Source organism: Rhinatrema bivittatum, chromosome 6, assembly GCF_901001135.1.
Source record: "Rhinatrema bivittatum chromosome 6, aRhiBiv1.1, whole genome shotgun sequence".
In the NCBI taxonomy this organism is placed as follows: Eukaryota; Metazoa; Chordata; class Amphibia; order Gymnophiona; family Rhinatrematidae; genus Rhinatrema; species Rhinatrema bivittatum.
The window spans coordinates 10048727-10076071 of record NC_042620.1 but is presented as its reverse complement, the minus strand read 5'-3'; the positions used below and the strand labels follow the sequence as shown (position 1 = coordinate 10076071).

Here is a 27345-nt window from a genome sequence, read left to right as displayed (position 1 = left end):
CGACCCTGGCCAGGGAGGAGGACATTTTGTCTGCCTCCATCTCACAGCTTTGCTCCGTTACTACCCAGGCCTCCTCTGCGCTTCAGGAGCATGGACCCAGACTCAGGTACTGCTCGGTTCCGTTCTTCCGTGACTTCCAGCCGGCTTCGGTGGAAGAGAGTTCCTTCCTTAAAGGCAGACTAGAAACCTGGTGCATACAAGCGCTGAAGAAGTGAGAGCCAGGTTCCTGCTGGAGAGTTTGAGAACGGCGCCTCGCCCAATGCCACCGGTGACCAGGTTTTAAGAGGGAGTCTCGCATGAGTCCCCTGGCGCAATTGATGCAACCTTGGAGGGCAGAGCTCTAAGGTCTGTGCTGACATCTGCGTGGGCCGGGCTTAGAGAAGGTCCACAAATCCGTAACTATGGACAGAGCCAAAGGGCAGGGACAGGCTACAGATGAAACAAGGCTGAAGGCAGGCTTGGACGAAGGCAGGCTGAGGACTGCGACTGAGGCTGACGAAGGCGAAGACAGACGGAGGCTGACGACGAAGGTGAAGACAGATGGAGGCTGACGACGAAGGCGAAGACAGACTGAGGCTGACGACGAAGGTGAAGACAGATGGAGGCTGACGACGAAGGCGAAGACAGACTGAGGCTGACGACGAAGGTGAAGACAGACGGAGGCTGACGACGAAGGTGAAGACAGATGGAGGCTGACGACGAAGGCGAAGACAGACTGAGGCTGACGAAGGCAAAGACAGACGGAGGCTGACGACGAAGGCGAAGACAGACGGAGGCTGACGACGAAGGCGAAGACAGACGGAGGCTGACGACGAAGGCGAGCACAAGACGGAGGCTGACGACGAAGGCGAAGACAGACGGAGGCTGACAACGAAGGCGAAGACAGTCAACCTATGCTGAGGCAACGAAGGGCCGTCAGGAGAGCCCCTTTAAAGGGCAAAGGGCCATGACGTCACCCAAGGGCACCGCAAGCTTTTCCCGCCACGGGCCCTTTAAGGAAGTTGACTTTGGGTGCGTGTGTCTAGAGGAAGGTCTGAGGATGGTGATCCTGGGGGCGTCCTGCCGTGTGTGCAGTTCGGTGACATCCCGCCAGCCTGAGGGTAAGTGCGGCGGCTCACGGAGCCGTCCCACGAGCAGCAGAACGTAACAGGAAGACAGCAGGACAAGAAGGAGGGAATGAGTGCTTGGTCTCCATGGACAGCCTCGATGTACGGCTCTGCTGGAATCATCTCAAGAAAAGGTCACTGACTGTGATGTTTGCGTTAGAGATGGAAGGGCATCTTGCCCTGAACTTGTATTTTAAAGCAGGTCCTCTGCATTTAGGCCAGAAGGTTAAGCTTTTTCCTGATTTATCTCAGGTTTCAGCCCTTGGCCACACTTTTTTTCTTGAAGGTTCCTTGTAATTGCTTGATTGATTGAATTTCAAGGGAATAAGTTCCTCCTGTATGAAGTTGTCCATTTAGAAAAGTTTATTTCTGACAAATCGCCAAAATGATCTGAGATTGTTGCACGTCTGCTATTGATATAACATTGGCCAATCATTAACTTGTGCAGGACTGCTTTGTTTGATTTATTTTTCTTTATACATTATCAGGATTTATTCTAGGTTATATTATTTATACAGTAAAACATCTTGGGATCCTGCCAGGTACTTGTGACCTGGATTGTCCACTGCTGGAAGCAGGACGCTGGGCTTGATGGACCCTCGGTCTGAGCCAGTAAGGTAAGTCTTATCTTCTTATGAGAACCTGGATCAGAGAAAGATGGATTTCTTTCTTTTTTCTCTTTTCTAAATTGTTTATAGTTTGTAATATTTTTTATTTTTCCTTTCAAATGCATCATAATGCTAATGTTACATTTCTATAGAAATAAAAACAAAAACAGGATGGGGAGACTTTAAATAAGTAGAGTAACATGGGGGTAACCTGCACGGAGTGGAAGTTACTACCCTTAACAGAAACATGGGGGTAACCTGCACGGAGCGGCAGTTACTGCCCTTAACAGAAACATGGGGGTAACCTGTACGGAGCGGAAGTTACTGCCCTTAACAGAAACATGGGGGTAACCTGCACGGAGCGGCAGTTACTGCCCTTAACAGAAACATGGGGGTAACCTGCACGGAGCGGCAGTTACTGCCCTTAACAGAAACATGGGGGTAACTTGCACGGAGCGGAAGTTACTACCCTTAACAGAAACATGGGGGTAACCTGTACGGAGTGGAAGTTACTGCCCTTAACAGAAACATGGGGGTAAACTGCATGGAGCGGCAGTTACTACCCTTCACAGACACATGGGGGTAACCTGCATGGAGCGGCAGTTACTACCCTTCACAGAAACATGGGGGTAACCTGCATGGAGCGGCAGTTACTGCCCTTAACAGAAACACATGAGGGTAACCTGCACGGAGCAGCAGTTACTACCCTTAACAGAAACATGGGGGTAACCTGCACGGAGCGGCAGTTATTACCCTTAACAGAAACATGGGGGTAACCTGCATGGAGCGGCAGTTACTGCCCTTAACAGAGACATGGGGTAACCTGCATGGAGCGGCAGTAACTGCCCTTAACAGAAACATGGGTGCAACCTGCAGGGAGTGGCAGTCACTGCCCTTAACAGAAACATGGGGGTAACCTGCACGGAGCAGCAGTTACTGCATTTAACAGAAACATGGGAGTAACCTGCAGAGAGCGGCAGTTACTGCCCTTAACAGAAACATGGGGGTAACCTGCACGGAGCGGCAGTTACTACCCTTAACAGAAACATGGGTGCAACCTGCAGAGAGTGGCAGTTACTACCCTTAACAGAAACATGGGTGCAACCTGCAGAGAGTGGCAGTTACTACCCTTAACAGAAACATGGGGGTAACCTGCACGGAGCAGCAGTTACTGCCCTTAACAGAAACATGGGGGTAACCTGCACGGAGCGGCAGTTATTACCCTTAAAAGAAACATGGGGGTAACCTGCATGGAGCGGCAGTTACTGCCCTTAACAGAGACATGGGGTAACCTGCATGGAGCGGCAGTTACTGCCCTTAACAGAAACATGGGTGCAACCTGCAGGGAGTGGCAGTTACTGCCCTTAACAGAAACATGGGGGTAACCTGCACGGAGCAGCAGTTACTGCATTTAACAGAAACATGGGAGTAACCTGCAGAGAGCGGCAGTTACTGCCCTTAACAGAAACATGGGGGTAACCTGCACGGAGCGGCAGTTACTACCCTTAACAGAAACATGGGTGCAACCTGCACAGAGTGGCAGTTACTACCCTTAACAGAAACATGGGTGCAACCTGCAGAGAGTGGCAGTTACTACCCTTAACAGAAACATGGGTGCAACCTGCAGAGAGCGGCAGTTACTGCCCTTAACAGAAACATGGGAGTAACCTGCAGAGAGCGGCAGTTACTACCCTTAACAGAAACATGTGTGCAATCTGCAGAGAGTGGCAGTTACTACCCTTAACAGAAACATGGGTGCAACCTGCAGGGAGTGGCAGTTACTACCCTTAACAGAAACATGGGGGTAACCTGCAGAGAGCGGCAGTTACTACCCTTAACAGAAACATGGGTGCAATCTGCAGAGCGTGGCAGTTACTGCCCTTAACAGAAACATGGGGTAACCTGCACGGAGCGGCAGTTATTACCCTTAACAGAAACATGGGGGTAACGTGCACGGAGCGGCAGTTACTACCCTTAACAGAAACATGGGGGTAACCTGCATGGAGGGCAGTTACTGCCCTTAACAGAAACACATGAGGGTAACCTGCACAGAGCGGCAGTTAATACCCTTAACAGAAAGATGGAGAAACCTGCACAGAGCAGCTGTTACTGTCCTTAACAGAAACATGGGGGTAACCTGCACGGAGCAGCAGTTACTGCATTTAACAGAAACATGGGGGTAACCTGCATGGAGTGGCAGTTACTGCCCTTAACAGAAACATGGGGGTAACCTGCATGGAGCGGCAGTTACTGCCCTTAACAGAGACATGGGGTAACCTGCATGGAGCGGCAGTTACTGCCCTTAACAGAAACATGGGTGCAACCTGCAGGGAGTGGCAGTTACTGCCCTTAACAGAAACATGGGGGTAACCTGCACGGAGCAGCAGTTACTGCATTTAACAGAAACATGGGAGTAACCTGCAGAGAGCGGCAGTTACTGCCCTTAACAGAAACATGGGGGTAACCTGCACGGAGCGGCAGTTACTGCCCTTAACAGAAACATGGGGGTAACCTGCACGGAGCGGCAGTTACTGCCCTTAACAGAAACATGGGGGTAACCTGCACGGAGCGGCAGTTACTACCCTTAACAGAAACATGGGGGTAACCTGCACGGAGCGGCAGTTACTGCCCTTAACAGAAACATGGGTGCAACCTGCAGGGAGCGGCAGTTACTACCCTTAACAGAAACATGGGGGTAACCTGCACGGAGCGGCAGTTACTACCCTTAACAGAAACATGGGGGTAACCTGCACGGAGCGGCAGTTACTGCCCTTAACAGAAACACATGAGGGTAACCTGCACAGAGCGGCAGTTAATACCCTTAACAGAAAGATGGAGAAACCTGCACAGAGCAGCTGTTACTGTCCTTAACAGAAACATGGGGGTAACCTGCACGGAGCAGCAGTTACTGCATTTAACAGAAACATGGGGGTAACCTGCACGGAGCGGCAGTTACTGCCCTTAACAGAAACATGGGGGTAACCTGCACGGAGCGGCAGTTACTACCCTTAACAGAAACATGGGGGTAACCTGCACGGAGCGGCAGTTACTGCCCTTAACAGAAACATGGGGGTAACCTGCACGGAGCGGCAGTTAATACCCTTAACAGAAAGATGGAGAAACCTGCACAGAGCAGCTGTTACTGTCCTTAACAGAAACATGGGGGTAACCTGCATGGAGTGGCAGTTACTGCCCTTAACAGAAACATGGGGGTAACCTGCATGGAGCGGCAGTTACTGCCCTTAACAGAGACATGGGGTAACCTGCATGGAGCAGCAGTTACTGGCCTTAACAGAAACATGGGGGTAACCTGCACGGAGCAGCAGTTACTGCATTTAACAGAAACATGGGAGTAACCTGCAGAGAGCGGCAGTTACTGCCCTTAACAGAAACATGGGGGTAACCTGCATGGAGCGGCAGTTACTGCATTTAACAGAAACATGGGGGTAACCTGCACGGAGCGGCAGTTACTACCCTTAACAGAAACATGGGGGTAACCTGCAGAGAGCGGCAGTTACTGCCCTTAACAGAAACATGGGAGTAACCTGCAGAGAGCGGCAGTTACTACCCTTAACAGAAACATGTGTGCAATCTGCAGAGAGTGGCAGTTACTACCCTTAACAGAAACATGGGTGCAACCTGCAGGGAGTGGCAGTTACTACCCTTAACAGAAACATGGGGGTAACCTGCACGGAGCGGCAGTTACTGCCCTTAACAGAAACATGGGGGTAACCTGCACGGAGCGGCAGTTACTGCCCTTAACAGAAACATGGGGGTAACCTGCACGGAGCGGCAGTTACTGCCCTTAACAGAAACATGGGGGTAACCTGTACGGAGCGGAAGTTACTGCCCTTAACAGAAACATGGGGGTAACCTGCACGGAGCGGCAGTTACTGCCCTTAACAGAAACATGGGGGTAACCTGCACGGAGCGGCAGTTACTGCCCTTAACAGAAACATGGGGGTAACCTGCACGGAGCAGCAGTTACTGCCCTTAACAGAAACATGGGGGTAACCTGCATGGAGCGGCAGTTACTGCCCTTAACAGAAACACATGAGGGTAACCTGCACAGAGCGGCAGTTAATACCCTTAACAGAAAGATGGAGAAACCTGCACAGAGCAGCTGTTACTGTCCTTAACAGAAACATGGGGGTAACCTGCACGGAGCAGCAGTTACTGCATTTAACAGAAACATGGGGGTAACCTGCATGGAGCGGCAGTTGCTGCCCTTAACAGAAACATGGGGGTAACCTGCATGGAGCGGCAGTTACTGCCCTTAACAGAGACATGGGGTAACCTGCATGGAGCAGCAGTTACTGCCCTTAACAGAAACATGGGGGTAACCTGCAAGGAGCGGCAGTTACTGCCCTTAACAGAAACATGGGGGTAACCTGCACGGAGTGGCAGTTACTGCCCTTAACAGAAACATGGGGGTAACCTGCATGGAGCGGTAGTTTCTACCCTTAACAGAAAATGGGGTTAACCTGCACGGAGTGGCAGTTACTGCCCTTAACAGAAACATGGGGGTAACCTGCACGGAGCGGCAGTTACTGCCCTTAACAGAAACATGGGGGTAACCTGCACGGAGCGGCAGTTACTGCCCTTAACAGAAACATGGGGGTAACCTGCACGGAGCGGCAGTTACTGCCCTTAACAGAAACATGGGGGTAACCTGCACGGAGCAGCAGTTACTGCCCTTAACAGAAACATGGGGGTAACCTGCATGGAGCGGCAGTTACTGCCCTTAACAGAAACACATGAGGGTAACCTGCACAGAGCGGCAGTTAATACCCTTAACAGAAAGATGGAGAAACCTGCACAGAGCAGCTGTTACTGTCCTTAACAGAAACATGGGGGTAACCTGCACGGAGCAGCAGTTACTGCATTTAACAGAAACATGGGGGTAACCTGCATGGAGCGGCAGTTGCTGCCCTTAACAGAAACATGGGGGTAACCTGCATGGAGCGGCAGTTACTGCCCTTAACAGAGACATGGGGTAACCTGCATGGAGCAGCAGTTACTGCCCTTAACAGAAACATGGGGGTAACCTGCAAGGAGCGGCAGTTACTGCCCTTAACAGAAACATGGGGGTAACCTGCACGGAGTGGCAGTTACTGCCCTTAACAGAAACATGGGGGTAACCTGCATGGAGCGGTAGTTTCTACCCTTAACAGAAAATGGGGTTAACCTGCACGGAGTGGCAGTTACTGCCCTTAACAGAAACATGGGGGTAACCTGCACGGAGCGGCAGTTACTGCCCTTAACAGAAACATGGGGGTAACCTGCACGGAGCGGCAGTTACTACCCTTAACAGAAACATGGGGGTAACTTGCACGGAGCGGCAGTTACTACCATTAACAGAAACATGGGGGTAACCTGCACGGAGCGGCAGTTACTGCCATTAACAGACACATGGGGTTAACCTGCATGGAGCGGCAGTTACTACCCTTAACAGAAACATGGGGTTAACCTGCATGGGCGGCAGTTTCTATCCTTAACAGAAACATTTATTTATTTTATTTAAAAACATTTCTATACTCTTGTTTAGTAATGCACCATCACAATGGTTTACAATTAGGCACGTTTATTAGTTTGGTTTGTAAATTTATCTAGGAGGTGCCAATCAATTTTTCGGTTACATGTTTCAATAATATATTTTATATGGAAAGTGGATTGGAATTTCCATTTATATGATTCATTGGATAATCATATACGTTTTATACTGTCTTTCTCTTAAATGAATACTTAATTATGATAAAAATAGTAAAGGAAGCAGTTATGCTTTTAGCTGACTTTCAGCTGTGAGTAGGTGTTCTAACTCATCGAACTCATTGTGAAAAGCTTTTTTGAAGAGCCGAGTTTTCAAACTTTTGTTGAAGAGTTTTAAATCTTTCATCAATCTTATTTCGAGTGGCATTGTGTTCCATAATATTGGACCTGCTAAGGATAGTGCTCTCTCTCTAACTTGGGTCAGTTTTGCTGTTTTTACCGAGGGTATGGTTAGTAGTATTGGTTAGTAGTATTGGCTGATCTGAGATTTCTCTGAGGGACAAGTAATCGTAGGGCGGTGTTTAGCCAGTCAGCATTTTGGTCATAGATTAGTTTATGAATTGTGCATAGCGTTTTATATTGCACTCTTTGTTCTATTGGCAGCCAGAGTAATTCGGCAAGTGTTTGAGTGATGTGATCTCTTCTGCTTTTACCAGTAAGTATTCTGGCAGCCGAGTTCTGTAGTATTTGCAGTGGTCTGAGTGTTGCATATGGTAATCCTAGGAAAAGTGTGTTATAATAGTCCATGCTAGCCAAACTTAGTGCTTGCAGAACTGTTTGAAAGTGTGCTTGAGTTAATAAGGGTTTAAGTCTCCTAAGGCCCATTAATTTGGCGTAGCCTTCTCTAACTTTCAGTGATATGTGTTACCTAAGGCTGAGTTCTGTGTCTATTATTACTCCTAGGTTTCGAGCTCTCTCATTTAATTCCACTGTCTTGTCATTTTTAAGTTTGATGGGATTCTGAATTATTTCAATGTTTTTTCGCTCAAGGTGTATAAATTCTGTTTTTTCAATATTAATTACTAGTTCCATTTGGTTTAGTAGTTGTCTTACTATATCTAGGTACAGCATTGCAAGTTTAATGTCTTTTCAATTGTTTCTTCTACCGGTAGGATTAGCTGAATGTCGTCGGCATATATGTAATGTGTGATACCTAGTCCTGCCAGCAGGTGGCAGAGGGGGAGCATGTAAATGTTAAATAGAGTCGCCGGAAGTGCTGAACCCTGGGGGACCCCTGTCTTTAGTTCGATTTTGTCTGATATTGTGTTTATCTGTACCTGAAAAGATCTATTGTAAAGGTAGGATGTGAACCATTCAATTGTTTTGGTTTGTAATCCTATTTCTTCTAACCTTTTCAGTAGTATGCTATGGTTTACTGTGTCAAATGCTGCTGACAGATCTAGTAATATCATGATGTAGTGTTTTCCGCTGTCGAATCCGCGTAGTACGTTATCTGTTAGAGATTAGTAGTGTTTCGGTGCTATAGTGTTTTCTGAAGTCATGTTGCGAGGGGTAGAGTATGTTATTGTTGTCTAGATGTTCTGCTAGTTGCTTTTGTACCACTTTTTCTATTAATTTAGCAAGCATACGTAAGTTTGAAACAGGTCTATAGTTACTTAGGAGATTTGGGTCACTGTTTTTCTTTTTCAGTATTGGTTTTATTATTGCGCCTTTAAGTGAGTCTGGCATTACTCCTTCGCTAAGTGATAGGTTAATTATTTTGGCTATTGTGTCAGAAGTTATATCAGCTAGTTTTCTTATACCCAAGGTGGGAATGGTGTCAATTTTATGTGGGGCGGGATTCAGATTTTTTATCATGGATTCCTTATGAGGGTAACCTGCATGGAGCGGCAGTTACTACCCTTGACAGAAGACATGGGGGTAACCTACAAGGAGTGGCATTTACTACCCTTAACAGAAACATGGGGGTAGCCTCCAGAAAGCGGCAGTTACTATGCTTATCAGAAACACGGGGGTAACCTGCAGAGAGCGGCAGTTACTACCCTTAACAGAAACATGGGGGTAACCTGCACGGAGTGGCAGTTACTGCATTTAACAGAAACATGGGAGTAACCTGCAGAGAGCGGCAGTTACTACCCTTAAGAAACATGGGTGCAACCTGCAGATAGTGGCAGTTACTACCCTTAACAGAAACATGGGTGCAGCCTGCAGATAGTGGCAGTTACTGCCCTTAACAGAAGGCATGGGGGTAACCTGCAGAGAGCGGCAGTTACTACCCTTAACAGAAACATGGGAGTAACCTGCAGAGAGCGGCAGTTACTGCCCTTAACAGAAACATGGGGGTAACCTGCACAGAGTGGCAGTTACTGCCCTTAACAGAAACATGGGTGCAACCTGCAGAGAGTGGCAGTTACTACCCTTAACAGAAACATGGGTGCAACCTGCAGAGAGTGGCAGTTACTACCCTTAACAGAAACATGGGGGTAACCTGCACGGAGCAGCAGTTACTGCATTTAACAGAAACATGGGAGTAACCTGCAGAGAGCGGCAGTTAGTTACTACCCTTAAGAAACATGGGTGCAACCTGCAGAGAGTGGCAGTTACTACCCTTAACAGAAACATGGGAGTAACCTACAGAGAGCGGCAGTTACTGCCCTTAACAGAAACATGGGGGTAACCTGCACGGAGCAGCAGTTATTACCCTTAACAAAAACATGGGGGTACCCTGCACGGAGCAGCAGTTACTGCCCTTAACAGAAACATGGGGGTAACCTGCACAGAGCAGCAGTTACTGCCCTTAACAGAAACATGGGGGTAACCTGCACAGAGCAGCAGTTACTACCCTTTACAGAAACATGGGTGCATCCTGCAGAGAGTGGCAGTTACTACCCTTAACAGAAACATGGGGGTAACCTGCACGGAGCAGCAGTTATTACCCTTAACAAAAACATGGGGGTACCCTGCACGGAGCAGCAGTTACTGTCCTTATCAGAAACATGGGGGTAACCTGCATGGAGCAGCAGTTACTACCCTTCACAGAAAAATGGGGGTAACCTGCACGGAGCAACAGTTACTGCCCTTATCAGAAGGCATGGGGGTAACCTGCATGGAGCAGGTGTTACTGCCCTTGACAGAAACACTTGATCAGCATAGAGTAAGTGCAATCCCTGTGAGATTTGATTAACTCAGGGTCCGTCACACAAGGAAGAGCAGCAAAATTACTTCTGATGTTGTATGGTTGAGTGAGTAAGTGAATGGGAGCCTGACTGAGGTGTGGGTGTGTGTGTGTGAATGGGAGCCTGACTGGTGTGTGTGTGAATGGGAGCGTGATTGAGGTGTGCATGTGTGTGTGAATGGGAGCCTGACTGAGGTGTGGGTATGTGTGTGAATGGGAGCCTGACTGGTGTGTGTGTGTGTGTGTGTGTGTGTATGTGTGAATGGGAGCCTGAATGGTGTGTGTGTGTGTGTGTGTGTGTGTGAATGGGAGCCTGACTGAGGTGTGGGTATGTTTATTTATTTATTAGATTTTATATACCGCGGTTCCTGTATGAGATACAGATTGCCTCGGTTTACAGTAAACATTAACTTCGCTCGTAGGCCGTACATAGAACAATAGAAAACAAGAACAGTAGGAATCGTAGCTCGCATGTGTGTGTGAATGGGAGTCTGACTGAGGTGTGTGTGTGTGTGTGTGAATGGGAGCCTGACTGAAGTGTGTGTGTGTGTGTGTGTGTGTGAATGGGAGCCTGACTGAAGTGTGTGTGTGTGTGTGTGTGAATGGGAGCCTGACTGAGGTATGGGTATGTGTGTGTGAATGGGAACCTGACTGAGGTGTGGATGTGTGTGAATGGGAGCCTGACTGGTGTGTGTTTGTGTGAAGGGGAGCCTGACTGGTGTGTGTGTGTGTGTGTGTGTGTGTGAATGGGAGCCTGACTGAGGTGTGGGTATGTTTATTTATTTATTAGATTTTATATACCGCGGTTCCTGTATGAGATACAGATTGCCTCGGTTTACAGTAAACATTAACTTCGCTCGTAGGCCGTACATAGAACAATAGAAAACAAGAACAGTAGGAATCTTAGCTCGCATGTGTGTGTGAATGGGAGTCTGACTGAAGTGTGTGTGTGTGTGTGTGAATGGGAGCCTGACTGAAGTGTGTGTGTGTGTGTGTGTGTGTGAATGGGAGCCTGACTGAGGTATGGGTATGTGTGTGTGAATGGGAACCTGACTGAGGTGTGGATGTGTGTGAATGGGAGCCTGACTGGTGTGTGTTTGTGTGAAGGGGAGCCTGACTGGTGTGTGTGTGTGTGTGTGTGAATGGGATCCTGACTGAGGTGTGGGTATGTGTGTGTAAATGGGAGTCTGACTGAGGTGTGTGTGTGTGTGAATGGGAGCCTGAATGAGGGGTGTGTGTGTGTGAATGGGAGCCTGACTGAGGTATGGGTATGTGTGTGTGAATAGGAACCTGACTGAGGTGTGTGTGTGTGTGAATGGGAGCCTGACTGGTGTGTGTATGTGTGTGTGTGTGTGAATGGGAGCCTGACTGAGGTATGGGTATGTGTGTGTGAATGGGAACCTGACTGAGGTGTGGATGTGTGTGAATGGGAGCCTGACTGGTGTGTGTTTGTGTGAAGGGGAGCCTGACTGGTGTGTGTGTGTGTGTGAGTGTGTGTGTGAATGGGATCCTGACTGAGGTGTGGATGTGTGTGAATGGGAGCCTGACTGGTGTGTGTTTGTGTGAAGGGGAGCCTGACTGGTGTGTGTGTGTGTGTGAATGGGAGCCTGACTGGTGTGTGCGTGTGTGCACTTATCCGATCTCGCTTGGCTAGCACTTATTCTATGCTGATCACGTGTTTTGGATACCGCAGGCCGGCACACAAGGAGCAGGAGAACGTACGCACTCTCTTTTTCTTCCTCCGTCGGCGGGATGGGGTCCACCAGTGGCCTCGCAGAACCACTTTCTCTAAATCTGGGCCGCCGGTGGGATGGGGTGCGCCGCGGCCCCGCCGGTCTTCCTGCGCAGGGGGAGGAAAGCTGGGCGTGGCCACACACGCGCGCAGCTTAGAGGGAACAATGATCCAAAGTGTGTGTCCCGCACAGACCCTGCTTCTGAAGCAATGCTGAATCCAGGAGCGGGCAGAGAGAATATTCAGCACCCGCACCGCTGCAGCCATGCGGCCAGCACCTCCTCCTGAGCTCCGAAGCTGTTGTGCGAGGGACCCGGAATCGTCTCCCTCACACGATGATCGCGGGTTCCAGACGGATTGCGTATTCTTGGCTCTGGTGACAACCAGGAGCTGCCACAATTCTGCTTTCCACTTTCTACATCCGATGCACTGTAAACCTTTTCTCCCCCAGATTGTATCAGGATGGGATTTAGAAAACCGGGAGCGGATTCACCCGCTTAATTAATTTCTCAGCTTTATTGTTCCATCTTTCCAAGGATAAGCTGCCCTGCCATTGTGGTATTGCAGCTGCTGTAACGTGTGGTGGGACTGGAACCCGGCTCTGCTCTACGTTCGCCCCCCTGAAGGCCGAAGGCTCAGGTCTGCAAGGTGGAAGAGCAGCCAGCAATAAATGAGGAGGGAGAACGAGCCCAGATATTCAGACTGTGGCGCTGTCACTTTAACGGCAGCTGAACCCCAAACGCAGTACATGGCTTTCTCACACGCGTGCAGGTGCAGCCACCTCTCGGGGGACAAACAGAGCCACATCGGACATCATCTTTAAATAATTATAGACTTTTATTCTTTAAAAGAAAGAAATGCTCCTTCTTCCATGATTACTGCTTCAAACGCCATATTAAGATCATTTTCATACAATTTTTAAAATAAACCTTTACAGATCTATCTTACAGAGTAGAAAAATAAATAAATACAATTTTACCAATTCGAAGCGGCTTCTTCAATCACAACCAGCAAAGAATAGCATTAGTAATGATAATTGGCTTATCAGAAGCGATATGGCCCCTGCAGGCGGCGCTCGTGCATGGGGTGATTGTGCACCCAGTCCCAGTCCGGCCAAGCAGCGTCGTCGCTCCACAGCGCACACCCCAGGCAGCGAGGCCCTGCCCCCTTCACCATGGCAGAGCCAGTCCAGCCAGGAGCCCTCATTGCTTAATGAGAAAAGGACTTCGAGCCCCAGAACACCGTGAGGGTCAGATGCAGGGGTCTCCCAGGGCTCACGGGTCAGGGAGCCCAGGCTTGATCCCCTCGGTGCAGGCCCGACATGCACCAGGAGTGATTAGAAGGAGAACAGCCTTACAAAGAGGGTCTCAGGAAAAACCTGATTTACACTTGTTTGATTTAATTCTGGAAGTGACATTAGGCCATCTGGGGGGGGATAAAAGGTTTCTCCCTAGCAGCCTGCAGCAAGGGCTCTCTCCCTTCTTGTACGCCCACGCCATGCCAAGGGGAGTGGGCTAACTCCTGCAGGTGCTGTGTGCCACCCTCACCAGCAGGGACTTATCAGTGTGAGATCCCATCGCTGCCACCACAATAATCTCCTTCATCCAGCACCACATCATCTTCTCTCTTCTTTGCACCCCCATATTATTATATCCAGCCTTCCCCTCACCCCCGGATTCCTTCTCTTTCCTCAGCCATCTTTCCTCTCCCTCAGATTCCTTCTTCCATGTTGCTTCTTCCTCCTCAGATTCCTTGCCCCTCTCTCTTTCCTCAGCCATCTTCCATCTCCTTCTGATTTCCTCTTTCCATCAGATTCCTTCTCCTGCCTCGTCCTCTTTCTCCCTTAGACTCCCTCACCTTCTGCCCTTCAGATTCCCTCTCCTTCCTCATCTTCCCTCTCCTTATCCTCCCTCTCGCCATGTCTTTTCCTCTCCTCAGATTCCATCTCTCCTCTCATCCTCTTACATTTCCTCTCCCTCCTTGTCCATCTTTCTCCTACTCTTTAACCTCCCTTCCTTTCCTTTTCTACTGCCCGTCTCTTCCCAGGTATTTTCTCCCCCCACATTTTTACACTTCTGCCCTATCCATGTTCTCTCTGTACTGCAGTGTCAGCTCTAGATCCCTTATCCACTGTGGATAGTGGGTCTGCCTTTTGTCTATACCCTCAGGTGCCATGATGTCTCTTCTCTATACCCTGTGCCTGCTCTAGATCAAGGGACTGCTTTGTACCTATTCGCTTAGCAGCCACAGTGTCTTAGCTTTAGACCCTGTACCCACTCTTGATCATGGACCTGCCTTCTATCCCAACAGCATTTGCAATGTCCCAGTTCTAGAGCATGAAGATGCTAAGGATCATGGATCTGTCTTCTCTCAGCAATCGCAGTGTCTCAGTTTTAGATCTTGTACCTGTGCTGGATCATGGAACTGCCTTTTATCTATTTACTCAGCTGCCTCAGTCTCTCAGTTCTGTATCTGCTCTGGATTTTGGATGTGCCTTATAGTTATCCCCTCAGCAGCTGCAGTATCTCAGTTCTAGACCCTGTACTCATTCTGGATCATGGACCTGCCTTCTGTCTATTTCCTCAGCATCTATAATGTCTTAATTCTAGATCCTGTACCCACTCTGGATCATGGATCTGCCTTCTATATATTTTCTCAGCAGCTGCAATGTATCAGCTCTAGATTCTGTACCTGCTCTGGATCATAGACCTGTTATCTATCCCCTCAGCAGCCACAGTGTCTCAGTTCTAGACCTTGTACACATGCTGAGTCATGGACCTGCCTTCTATCTATTCTCTCAATAGCCACAGTGTCTCAGCTCTAGATGTGTACCTGTTCTGGATTCTGGACCTGCCTTCTATCTATTCCCTCAGCACCTGCAGTGTCTCAGCTCTAGACACTGTACCTGCTCTGGATCATGGACCTGCCTTCTATCTATTTCATCAGCAGCTGTGATGTCTCAGCTCTAGACCCTGTACTCACTCTGGATCATGGACCTGCCTTCTATCTATTTCCTCAGCAGCTGCAGTGTCTCAGCTCTAGACCCTGTACCTGCTCTGTATCATGGACCTGCCCTCTATTTCCTCAGCAGCTGCAGTGCCTCAGCTCTAGACCCTGTACCCGCTCTGGATCATGGATCTGCCTTCTATCTATTCCCTCAGCAGCTGCAGTGTCTCAGCTATAGACCCTGTACTCATTCTTGATCATGGACCTGCCTTCTATCTATTCCCTCAGCACCTGCAGTGTCTCAGCACTAGACCCTCTACATGCTCTGGATCATGGACCTGCCTTCTATCTATTCCCTCAGCAGCTGCAGTGTCTCAGCTCTAGACACTGTACCTACTCTGGATCATGGACCTGCCTTCTATATATTTCATCAGCAGCTGTGATGTCTCAGCTCTAGACCCTGTACTCACTCTGGATCATGGACCTGCTTTCTATCCCCTCAGCAGCCACAGTGTCTCAGTTCTAGACCTTGTACCCATGCTGGGTCATGGACCTGCCTTCTAGCTATCCTCTCAACAGCTGCAGTGTCTTAGCTCTAGATGTTGTACCTGCTCTGGATCATGGACCTACTTCTATCTATTCTCTCAGCAGCCATAGTTTCAGCTCTAGACCCTGTACTCACTCTGGATCATGGACCTGCCTTCTATCTATTTCCTTAGCAGCTGCAGTGTCTCAGCTCTAGACCCTGTACCTGCTCTGGATCATGGATCTGCCTTCTGTCTATTCCCTCAGCATCTGCAGTGTCTCAGCACTAGACCCTTTACATGCTCTGGATCATGGACCTGCCTTCTATCTATTCCCTCAGCATCTGCAGTGTCTCAGCACTAGACCCTTTACATGCTCTGGATCATGGACCTGCCTTCTATCTATTCCCTCAGCAGCTGCAGTGCCTCAGCTCTAGACCCTTTACATGCTCTGGATCATGGACCTGCCTTCTATCTATTCCCTCAGCAGCTGCAGTGCCTCAGCTCTAGACCCTGTACCTGCTCTGTATCATGGGCCTGCCCTCTATCTATTTCCTCAGCAGCTGCAGTGCCTCAGCTCTAGACCCTGTACCTGCTCTGGATCATAGACCTGTTATCTATCCCCTCAGCAGCCACAGTGTCTCAGTTCTAGACCTTTTCACATGCTGAGTCATAGACCTGTCTTCTATCTATTCTCTCAATAGCCACAGTGTCTCAGCTCTAGATGTGTACCTGTTCTGGATCATGGACCTGCCTTCTATCTATTCCCTCAGCATCTTCAGTGTCTCAGCACTAGACACTGTACCTACTCTGGATCATGGACCTGCCTTCTATCTATTCCCTCAGCAGCTGTGATGTCTCAGCTCTAGACCCTGTACTCACTCTGGATCATGGACCTGCCTTCTATCCCCTCAGCAGCCACATTGTCTCAGTTCTAGACCTTGTACCCATGCTGGGTCATGGACCTGCCTTCTGTCTATCCTCTCAACAGCTGCAGTGTCTTAGCTCTAGATGTTGTACCTGCTCTGGATCATGGACCTGCTTCTATTCTCTCAGCAGCCATAGTTTCAGTTCTAGACCTTGTACCTGCTTAGGATCATAGACCTGCCTTCTATATATTTCCTCAGCTGCCACAGTGTCTCAGCTCTAGACCCTGTACCTGCTCTGGATCATGGACCTGCTTTCTATTTCCTCAGCAGCTGCAGTGTCTGAGCTCTAGATGCTATACCTGCTCTGATTAATGTACCTGCCTTCCATCTATTTCCTCAGCAGCTGCAGTGCCTCAGCTCTAGACCCTATAGCTACTTGGGAAAGTGTGCTTCTTTCTGCCTATTCCAGATGCTCTGTGGGTTTTTAGCAGCTGAGTTCTAGAAGCAGCATTAGAGAGCAGAGGTGAGCATGAGAAGAAAAGGTGTAGTAGCTGGGCTAAGATGATCCCTTCAAAAGCTAAAAAATGGTTAACGTTGTCACTCTGTGGTCTGTTAACTAGGTTGGATGCTCTCTCATGCCATCCAATACTGTTCAGCTGTCTCCCCATGGCCAGTGCTTTTACCCCTCTGACGGAGCCTGCAGAGCACAGAACAGCTTTCTAGAATTCCTACTGCAACATAGATTAATGAAGAATGTATAATTATGCGAGCCACAACCTAGCTGTCTAAATGAATCAGCCCTGCCTGATAGGAGACATCACTTGCAGCCCTCCTTGGGCTCTGCATGACAAGTGAGGAGATCTGCAGCCAATCACCTGCGAGTTCCTTCAGGTTTGGGACAATTTTAACTGGAAAATGCCAGCCCGCTCTGGCCAATAAACCGAGAGCTGCAAAAGACCCTGGTTCTTGTGGAAAATCAAGTATTCCAGCTCAGCTAACTAAACAGAAATGTCTTAGGTGATGTTGGACCTCAAGTTATCCTGCAGGCTCTGTGTGACAGGCGAGGACTCTCGGGCTCAGGGCTGCCTCTCCTCGATCTGTAACTTCCTGTGGCTGTGGCCATGCTTAGCGGGAGGGCTGGACACCTCTCATAGCCGCGGTGTTAGTGACATCACAATCGCTCGCACTGCATGAACCAATCAAATGCCAGTCCATGGAGGGCCTTGGTGACCCCGGGGGATCCTTCGCTGGTCAGGTGCACGGAGGGACAGCCTGCCCCTGCTGCGTCTCCACAGACCATGCTTAGCAGTAATTTAAACATGAAAACTTAACAACGACCTCGCACACAGACAGCACCATCCCGCCCCCCCCCTCCCCGTACCAAACATTGCCCCCTCCTGCCCCCCAGTCAGATCAGCAGTAGTGAAGGCAGGCTGGCAGTGTCTGAGTCTCCTCCCCTTCCCGTATGTCCTGATTACAAAGGAAGAAGAGCATCCGAGGGGGCAGGGGGCAGATGCTCTCCAGGTTCTCACCCTGCTCCCCCTCCCACTATTCTGCTCATAGTGCTGGGCCCCAGTTAACTGAGAGGAGGGGGAGATGGAGAAGAGGAAGGAGCGCAGGAGGAATCCAAGGCCAGGAGAAGACGAGGATGCTGGGAGGGGAGGAGGAGAGGAAGATGGAGAACTGTGGAGGGAAAGAGAGGAGATGGTAATGAGGAGGAACCTGAGGGAAGGGAAGATGAATATAAAAGCAGGGGAGGAATAAAGAGACATGGGAAGGAGGAGGAGGCAGTGGGGGGGATGATGATGATGATGCTCTAACCATCTCCACCCCACTTTCTAAAATCCCACACCTGCTCACATTTGTCAAGGATTGGATTTCGTGGAATTTCTTTCTCTGTGGATAACTGGGCATCCTGTTCTGGCATAAGCGAGCCAGACCACCCTCCCCTCTCCCCTCTCCCCCCTCCCCCCTACTCCCTCTCCCAGGGGAGGGGTTTTACGGATGAGAATTTAGTGTTCTCTGGATCCCTCGGGGTTTCCCAAGCCCCAGCACTGCCAGCCGAAGCAGGGTCGAGCCCCCAGCGTCTCCGCCCCGGGGCTGCATTGGGCTTTAAACGGGCAACGGCTGCTGCAGCTACTGCAGTCTCTTCTGTCTCTCCTTGCCAGGCCGTGCCAGGACTTCCTGGCCCCCCCCCCCCCCAGGTGCAGGGTGCGGTGGGGGCCCATCCTCAGGCCTGTCCCACCTGCCGGACGTTCCTCTTCCTCCTCTCTCCCGGCTCAGCTGTGGCACTGGGGCATCCCCAGAGGGTGGAGCCTGTCCCGGGGCAGCAGTCGCCCCACCAGCTGGTACAGCAGATCCGGATACCAGTGCACCCCGTCCCGCTGGGCCCCGCCCGGCCACTCGCCCAGGCTGTGGTAGAGCCGCAGCGGCCAGAACGCCAGCTGTGCCAGCGCTTGCTCCTGGACCACGGCGAAGCAGGAGGCCACCACGCCGTCCACCACCACCGTCCCGTGGCGAGTGAGGGGCGCGTACGCCCCGGTGTCCACCAGCGTGCTGACCGCCGTGACCCGGGCGGGCTGCAGGCCAGGCACCCCGGCCACCAGGACGTACTGTCCGGGCTGGACGCTGCTGGCGAACGCGGCCTGGAAGTCCGCGAGGGGCCTGGTGAAGTTCTCGGCCAGGAAGAGCAGGTGCGCCGCGGTGAGCTTCAGCCGGCGGGGCGGGTCCCGGGTCTCGATCAGGTGAAAGTGTCTCCGCCCGGCAGAGTCCCTGTCCAGGAAGGCGAGGAAGTCGCTGAACGTGGGTCTGCCGTGGCTGTCCATGGCCAGGACGCGGTCTCCGGCCTGCAGCGCGGACACAGCTCGCTGGCCCCCGCTCTCCAGCGTCACCAGGGCCCCTCCAGGGAAGCAGCCTCCTGTTTTAGCAGCTGCAGAGTGCTCTGGGAAAGAGAGAAAAGACAGAGAGGTTACTCCTTGCCCAAGATCCCAGGGACCCAGGCAGGGCCGGTGCAAGGGTATTAGGCACCCTAGGCAAACCTTACAGTCTGGCGCCCCCTCCCCATACACAATTTTAAATTATGCATTTATAACATATTTTACGTGAAAAATGACATTCTGAGGTAAAATTAATATACAAGTTGTTGTGATGCCAACAAGAAAACTTTGCATCTTGGAATTCATACGGCATCATACCTATTATGATATATTTCGGCATGGTCCTCCCGTATCAACACAATACTATCTGCCAACACTCAAAGAATAACAACCCTACCTAAGAAAAAGAATACCACAAATATTACACCAGAATCTAAAATATCAATACACCTCCTATCAGGAAAACAGAACAGGCTAAGCTACTACAGATCCCTACAGAGAAACCACATGCTAAAAGAATGCTTCATCTCAGTCTTTGCATGCAGAACACAAACCCTCACCAAATACAGAATAAAGCTATATAAAGTATAAATAGAAATGTGCAGACAAAAACTGAACTGTAAAACGCATCACGCCAGACTCTATACAGTGTAACAATGGAAAAACAAAAATTTCACCATTCCTCATGAAACAAATCAATAAAATAAAGATATATAAATCATTAATCATAATTATAAAATCATACTAATAAAATAATTTCAAAACAGCTGATGAATAGAATATCCAATAATTAAAGACTCATGCAAACTTTGAAAGCTTTACCAAACACCAATAAAATATTTCAAACAGCAGACACATCACATACTACCCAATAATTAAAATGGTAGTCAATCAAGAAAAATGAACTTAAAAAGCCACCTTTTCTTACCCTCTCCAGCAGTTCTCCTACTCCTTTCCCTTGCAGGCCATACCAGAAGCAGCAGTAGCTGCTGAAGCTGTCCTCACAGACCTCTTCCTTAGGGACCACAACCAGTCTCTTCTCTCTCTCACACACACACCAGTCACACCCTCAGGACCAATTTCTGTCTCTCACACACCAATCATCTCCCCAACCAGTCCCTCTCTCTCTCACACACACACACACACACACACACACACACACCAGTCATCTCCCTGATCAGCCTTTCTACACATACACACGTCACCTCTCTGGTCAGTGTCTCTCAATCACACATGCTCTCGCTCTCTCTTACTTACACACAGGCTTTCAATCACACACATGCTCTATTTCACTTATACACAAGCTCTCAAACACACACATGTTCTATCTCACTTACAAACAGGATCAATCACACACATGCCCTCTCTCACAGCCACAAGCCAGCCAAAAACATGCTCCATCTCTCTCGCACATACACATTGATGCACAGAAGCACCCTTCCTGACTCACATATACACCACACACACATACAGAAGCATCCTCCCTGACTCACATATACACCACACACATACAGAAGCACCCTCCCTGTCTCACATACATATTACACTCTCACACAAGCACCTTGCTTTCAGACTTGCAGCATTTTTCATTTTTACTAAAAGTGAAAGAGATGCTCCTAACCGTTAAATAAGAAAACCACATTCCTATCAAAACCACATTCCTATCAAAACTAATCTGAAAACCTGGCTTTTTAAACAAGCATTTTATAAAGATAAAGAAAAGGAGAAAAATAGTTGAGCGATAAGGATGCACCAAGCTGGAAGTTTTTAGTAACCTACATAAGCACATTAATGTTAAAATCAAACTGCCTAATTTGTTCCTAACAAGCAGGTTTAATTTACACACTTAGTTTATTATTTTACATTGTTACCGTACTATGATGGCACACGAGTAATTTGTAATCTATACCACCCATATTTCTCTTTATCGTGCCCGTCTGTAAACCGTTGTGATGGTATTTAACTTAACGACGGTATAGAAAAGTTTTTAAATAAATAAATACAAAATAAATAAATGACACTCTTCCTTCAGGTTCTCTCCTCCCAAGGGACAGCCACCCACACCGTACAGCTTCTCTTGTTTTACGCTTCCAGGCAATAAAGCAAGCGTCTTTCTTCAAACTATCAGTCGAATGATTATTCATGTGGGAGATATGGAACCGAAAGACATCCTTAGTCAGCTTCCCTTTTAACTGGGAAGATTCAAGTCTTAGTCATTTTAAAATATACATTTTCTAAAGGCTTAAAAAAAATAGCAAAACCGTTTCAGATTCTATTCTAGTCTTCATGCTTAAATTATGCTTAAAAAAAAAACCAAACCCCACCTGGCATCAGTATCTTAAATTTGTGATTTTGCTGAGATGAACATTTTAAATATTTTAATTTGTTTTGCTTTCGTATTTGTCTCTACCTACTTTAAGTTACATTTTATTTTCCAGAAGAGGGATGCTTAAAATTCAGTAATTTTATCTTTCATCCAACTTTTCAAATGTTGAGGTATATTTATTATCATATTTCATTTTTTTAAACTGGCAGACTCCTTTCTCACGTACACTCACAGAAAGAAGATTGGCGCCGAGATTTAGGGGGCGCCGCGGCAGGCAGCCAGCTCCCGACTCGCCCTGCCTCCCTGCTAGTGCCCCCCTCCCGACACCCGCCCTAGTGATCCAGCGATCTGCCGCTCCCGGGGCCTCGGCTGCCACTAAGCAAAATGGCGCCGGTGCCCTTCAGCCCCTACCATGTGACAGGGGCTACCGGTGCCATTGGTTGACCCCTGTCACATGGTAGGGGCTGAAGGCCACCGGCGCCATTTTGCTTAGTGGCAGCCGAGGCCCCGGGAGCGGCAGATTGCTCCCGGGACCTCCGCTGGACCACTAGGGGGGAGGCAGGGTGAGTCGGGAGCTGGCTGCCTGCCGCGGCGCCCCCTAAGTCTCAGCGCCCTAGGCACGGGCCTAGCTCGCCTAGTGGTTCCACCGGCCCTGGACCCAGGGGTGGTGCATGGCTAATGCCTGTGTGTGTGTGTGTGGGTGTGAGACCTGTGTGAGTGTTATGTATGTGCAAGATATTTGTTTGTGTTCCTTGTGAGTAGTACCTATGTGTGTGTGTGTGTGTGTGTGTGTGTGTGTGTTTGTGTGTGTGTACAAGACCTTTGTGCTTTACTTATGTGTGGTACCCTTGTGTGTATGGCTGTATGTGTTAACTGTGTGTATGGCACATGTTTGTGCTCCTTGTATGAGGTACCTACGTGTGCCTGTGTGTGTGTTATCGGTGTGTACGAGACCTGCACGTGTTACTTATGTGTAGTATCTGTGAGTGCTTGCATTTGTAAAGTAAATGTGAGAATAAACAGAAGCACAGGCGGTGACTCTAATTCTTTGCACAGGTACAGCACAGTGTGGGGTTTGTGTTACAAAGTCAGGCTCTAATTGGTATTAACCACCGTCACCTCACTTAGAAACATGAGGGCAGGAAAAGACCGCATGGCCCATCCAGTCTGCCCATCCATCCAATTAATTTAGCTTTATAATTCCCATCACTTCCTTAGAATAGAAACATAGAAACATGACGGCAGGAAAAGACCACATGGCCCATCCAGTCTGCCCATCCATCCAATTAATTTAGCTTTATAATTCCCATCACTTCCTTAGAATAGAAACATAGAAACATGACGGCAGGAAAAGACCACATGGCCCATCCAGTCTGCCCATCCATCCAATTAATTTAGCTTTATAATTCCCATCACGTCCTTAGAATAGAAACATAGAAACATGACGGCAGGAAAAGACCGCATGGCCCATCCAGTCTGCCCATCCATCCAATTAATTTAGCTTTATAATTCCCATCACTTCCTTAGAATAGAAACATAGAAACACGATGGCAGGAAAAGACCGCATGGCCCATCCAGTCTGCCCATCCGTCCAATTAATTTAGCTTTATAATTCCCATCACTTCCTTAGAATAGAAACATAGAAACATGAGGGCAGGAAAAGACCACATGGCCCATCCAGTCTGCCCATCCATCCAATTAATTTAGCTTTATAATTCCCATCACTTCCTTAGAATAGAAACATAGAAACATGAGGGCAGGAAAAGACCACATGGCCCATCTAGTCTGCCCATCCATCCAATTAATTTAGCTTTATAATTCCCATCACTTCCTTAGAATAGAAACATAGAAACATGATGGCAGGAAAAGACCGTATGGCCCATCCACTCTGCCCATCCATCCAATTAATTTAGCTTTAAAAACATAGAAACATAGAAATGACGGCAGAAGAAGACCAAACGGCCCATCCAGTCTGCCCATGAAGGCAGGAAAAGACCACATGACCCATCCAGTCTGCCCATCCATCCAATTAATTTAGCTTTATAATTCCCGTCACTTCCTTAGAATAGAAACATAGAAACATGACGGCAGGAAAAGACCACATGACCCATCCAGTCTGCCCATCCATCCAATTAATTTAGCTTTATAATTCCCGTCACTTCCTTAGAATAGAAACATAGAAACATGACGGCAGGAAAAGACCGCATGGCCCATCCAGTCTGCCCATCCATCCAATTAATTTAGCTTTATAATTCCCATCACTTCCTTAGAATAGAAACATGAAGGCAGGAAAAGACCGCATGGCCCATCCAGTCTGCCCATCCATCCAATTAATTTAGCTTTATAATTCCCATCACTTCCTTAGAATAGAAACATAGAAACATGACGGCAGGAAAAGACCGCATGGCCCATCCAGTCTGCCCATCCATCCAATTAATTTAGCTTTATAATTCCCATCACTTCCTTAGAATAGAAACATAGAAACATGACGGCAGGAAAAGACTACATGGCCCATCCAGTCTGCCCATCCATCCAATTAATTTAGCTTTATAATTCCCATCACTTCCTTAGAATAAAAACATAGAAACATGACGGCAGAAAAAGACCGCATGGCCCATCCAGTCTGCCCATCCATCCAATTAATTTAGCTTTATAATTCCCATCACTTCCTTAGAATAGAAACATGACGGCAGGAAAAGACCGCATGGCCCATCCAGTCTGCCCATCCATCCAATTAATTTAGCTTTATAATTCCCATCACTTCCTTATAATAGAAACATAGAAACATGACGGCAGGAAAAGACCACATGGCCCATCCAGTCTGCCCATCCATCCAATTAATTTAGCTTTATAATTCCCATCACTTCCTTAGAATAGAAACATAGAAACATGATGGCAGGAAAAGACCGTATGGCCCATCCACTCTGCCCATCCATCCAATTAATTTAGCTTTAAAAACATAGAAACATAGAAATGACGGCAGAAGAAGACCAAACGGCCCATCCAGTCTGCCCATGAAGGCAGGAAAAGACCACATGGCCCATCCAGTCTGCCCATCCATCCAATTAATTTAGCTTTATAATTCCATCACTCCCTTAGAATAGAAACATAGAAACATGACGGCAGGAAAAGACCACATGGCCCATCCAGTCTGCCCATCCGTCCAATTAATTTAGCTTTATAATTCCCATCACTCCCTTAGAATAGAAACATAGAAACATGACGGCAGGAAAAGACCACATGGCCCATCCAGTCTGCCCATCCGTCCAATTAATTTAGCTTTATAATTCCCATCACTTCCTTAGAATAGAAACATAGAAACACGACGGCAGGAAAAGACCACATGGCCTATCCAGTCTGCCCATCCGTCCAATTAATTTAGCTTTATAATTCCCATCACTTCCTTAGAATAGAAACATAGAAACATGAGGGCAGGAAAAGACCACATGGCCCATCCAGTCTGCCCATCCGTCCAATTAATTTAGCTTTATAATTCCCATCACTCCCTTAGAATAGAAACATAGAAACATGACGGCAGGAAAAGACCGCAAGGCCCATCCAGTCTGCCCATCCATCCAATTAATTTAGCTTTATAATTCCCGTCACTTCCTTAGAATAGAAACATAGAAACATGACGGCAGGAAAAGACCGCATGGCCCATCCAGTCTGCCCATCCATCCAATTAATTTAGCTTTAGAAACATAGAAACATAGAAATGACGGCAGAAGAAGACCACATGGCCCATCCAGTCTGCCCATCCATCCAATTAATTTAGCTTTATAATTCCCATCACTTCCTTAGAATAGAAACATGACGGCAGGAAAAGACCACATGGCCCATCCAGTCTGCCCATCCATCCAATTAATTAGCTTTATAATTCCCATCACTTCCTTAGAATAGAAACATAGAAACACGATGGCAGGAAAAGACCGCAAGGCCCATCCAGTCTGCCCATCCGTCCAATTAATTAGCTTTATAATTCCCATCACTTCCTTAGAAACATAGAAACATAGAAACATAGAAATGACGGCAGAAGAAGACCAACCGGTCCATCCAGTCTGCCCAGCAAGCTTCACACATTTGTTCTCATACTTAACTGTTTCTCTTGGCTCTTAGTAACCTTATGTTCTAATTCCCTTTTCACCCCCACCATTAATGTAGAGAGCAGTGCTGGAGCTGCTTCCAAGTGAAATATTAAGTTTGATTAGTTGGGTAAGCGGCAGCATAGCTCTCTGCCATGAAGCAGAGGGCAATGCTGGAAATGTGTGAAGTATCAGTTTTTCTTTTCCCCTGTCATTGAAGCAAGGAGTCATGCCGGACATGCACCGAAAGTGAAGAATGCCTTGAAAGTCACATTAACTATCATCAAATATTGAAAAGCCTAATAATTGGTAATACCTATAAGCCCATGAACCCATCCCTGTTTTTTTTTCTTTTTTTTCTTTCTTTTTTTAATTGGGAGATGGATGCCCTTCATCCTTCTACTCTGTGAAGGTGGACACCTACCACCGGCCACTGGCATCCCGCTCCGTTAATGCCTCTGTGGCTACTGCCGCTCCATGCAGTGTTTTACTACCTGCTCTTTATATGCGTCCTCTAGAACTGATGGATCCATCCCTGGGTTTTTTTATTATTTATTTAATTGGGAGATGACAGCCCTCCATCCTTCCGCTCCGTGAAGGTGGACACCTACCACTGGCCACTGGCATCCCGCTCCGTGAATGCCTCTGTGGCTACTGCCGCTCTGTGCAGTATTTTACTACCTGCTCTTTATATGGACACCTACCACTGGCCACTGGCATCCCGCTCCGTGAATGCCTCTGTGGCTACTGCCGCTCCGTGCAGTATTTTACTACCTGCTCTTTATATGTGTCCTCTAGACCTGATGGATCCCATCCCTGTTTTGTTTTTTGTTTTTGTTTTTTATTTAATTGGGAGATGACAGCCCTACATCCTTCCGCTCCATGAAGGTGGACACCTACCACTGGCCACTGGCATCCCGCTCCGTGAATGCCTCTGTGGCTACTGCCGCTCCGTGCAGTATTTTACTACCTGCTCTTTATATGCGTCCTCTGGACCTGATGGATCCACAATATTTATCCCATGCCCCTTTGAAGTGCTTCACAGTTTTGGACTTCACCACTTCCTCCGGAAGGGCATTCCAGGCATCCACCACTCTCTCCGTGAAGAAATTCTTCCTGACATTGGTTCTTAGTCTTCCTCCTTGGAGCCTCAGCTCGTGACCTCTGGTTCTGCTGATTTTTTTCTGTTGGAAAAGGTTTGTCATTGTCTTTGGATCGTTAAAGTTTTTCAAGTATCTGAAAGTTTGAATCATATCACCCCTGCTCCTCCTTTCCTCCAGGGTGTACATATTTAGATTCTTCAATCTCTCCTCGTATGTCAACCGATGAAGACCCTCCACCTTCCTGGTCGCCCTTCTCTGTACCGCCTCCAACTTGTCCTTGTCTCTTTGTAGATACGGTCTCCAGAACTGAACACAGTACTCCAGGTGAGGCCTCACCAAGGACCTGTACAAGGGGATTATCACTTCCCTTTTCTTACTCGATATTCCTCTCTCTATGCATCCCAGCATTCTTCTGGCTTTTGCAATCGCCTTGTCGCATTGTTTCGCCGACTTCATATCATTAGACACTATCACCCCAAGGTCTCTC

At 48.2% G+C, this 27345-nt stretch overlaps 1 protein-coding gene and 1 long non-coding RNA gene across 2 annotated transcripts in view; both read right to left on the bottom strand.

Moving 5' to 3' along the window:
- Positions 1–12950: 12950 nt before the first annotated feature.
- LOC115093379 lies at positions 12951–17832 on the bottom strand. Its single transcript, XR_003857302.1, has 2 exons — positions 16281–17832; positions 12951–14492 (listed from the first exon to the last, which is right to left on the bottom strand). It is a non-coding gene; the product is annotated as an uncharacterized LOC115093379 (long non-coding RNA).
- A 34-nt stretch (positions 17833–17866) lies between these two features.
- Positions 17867–27345, bottom strand: part of IHH (Indian hedgehog signaling molecule) — a 154916-nt gene continuing 145437 nt past the window's right edge. Inside the window, exon 3 of the mRNA XM_029605025.1 lies at positions 17867–19412. Within this exon, the coding sequence (XP_029460885.1) occupies positions 18751–19412 (662 nt within the window). The 3' untranslated portion in view covers positions 17867–18750. The remainder of the gene's footprint in view (positions 19413–27345) is intronic.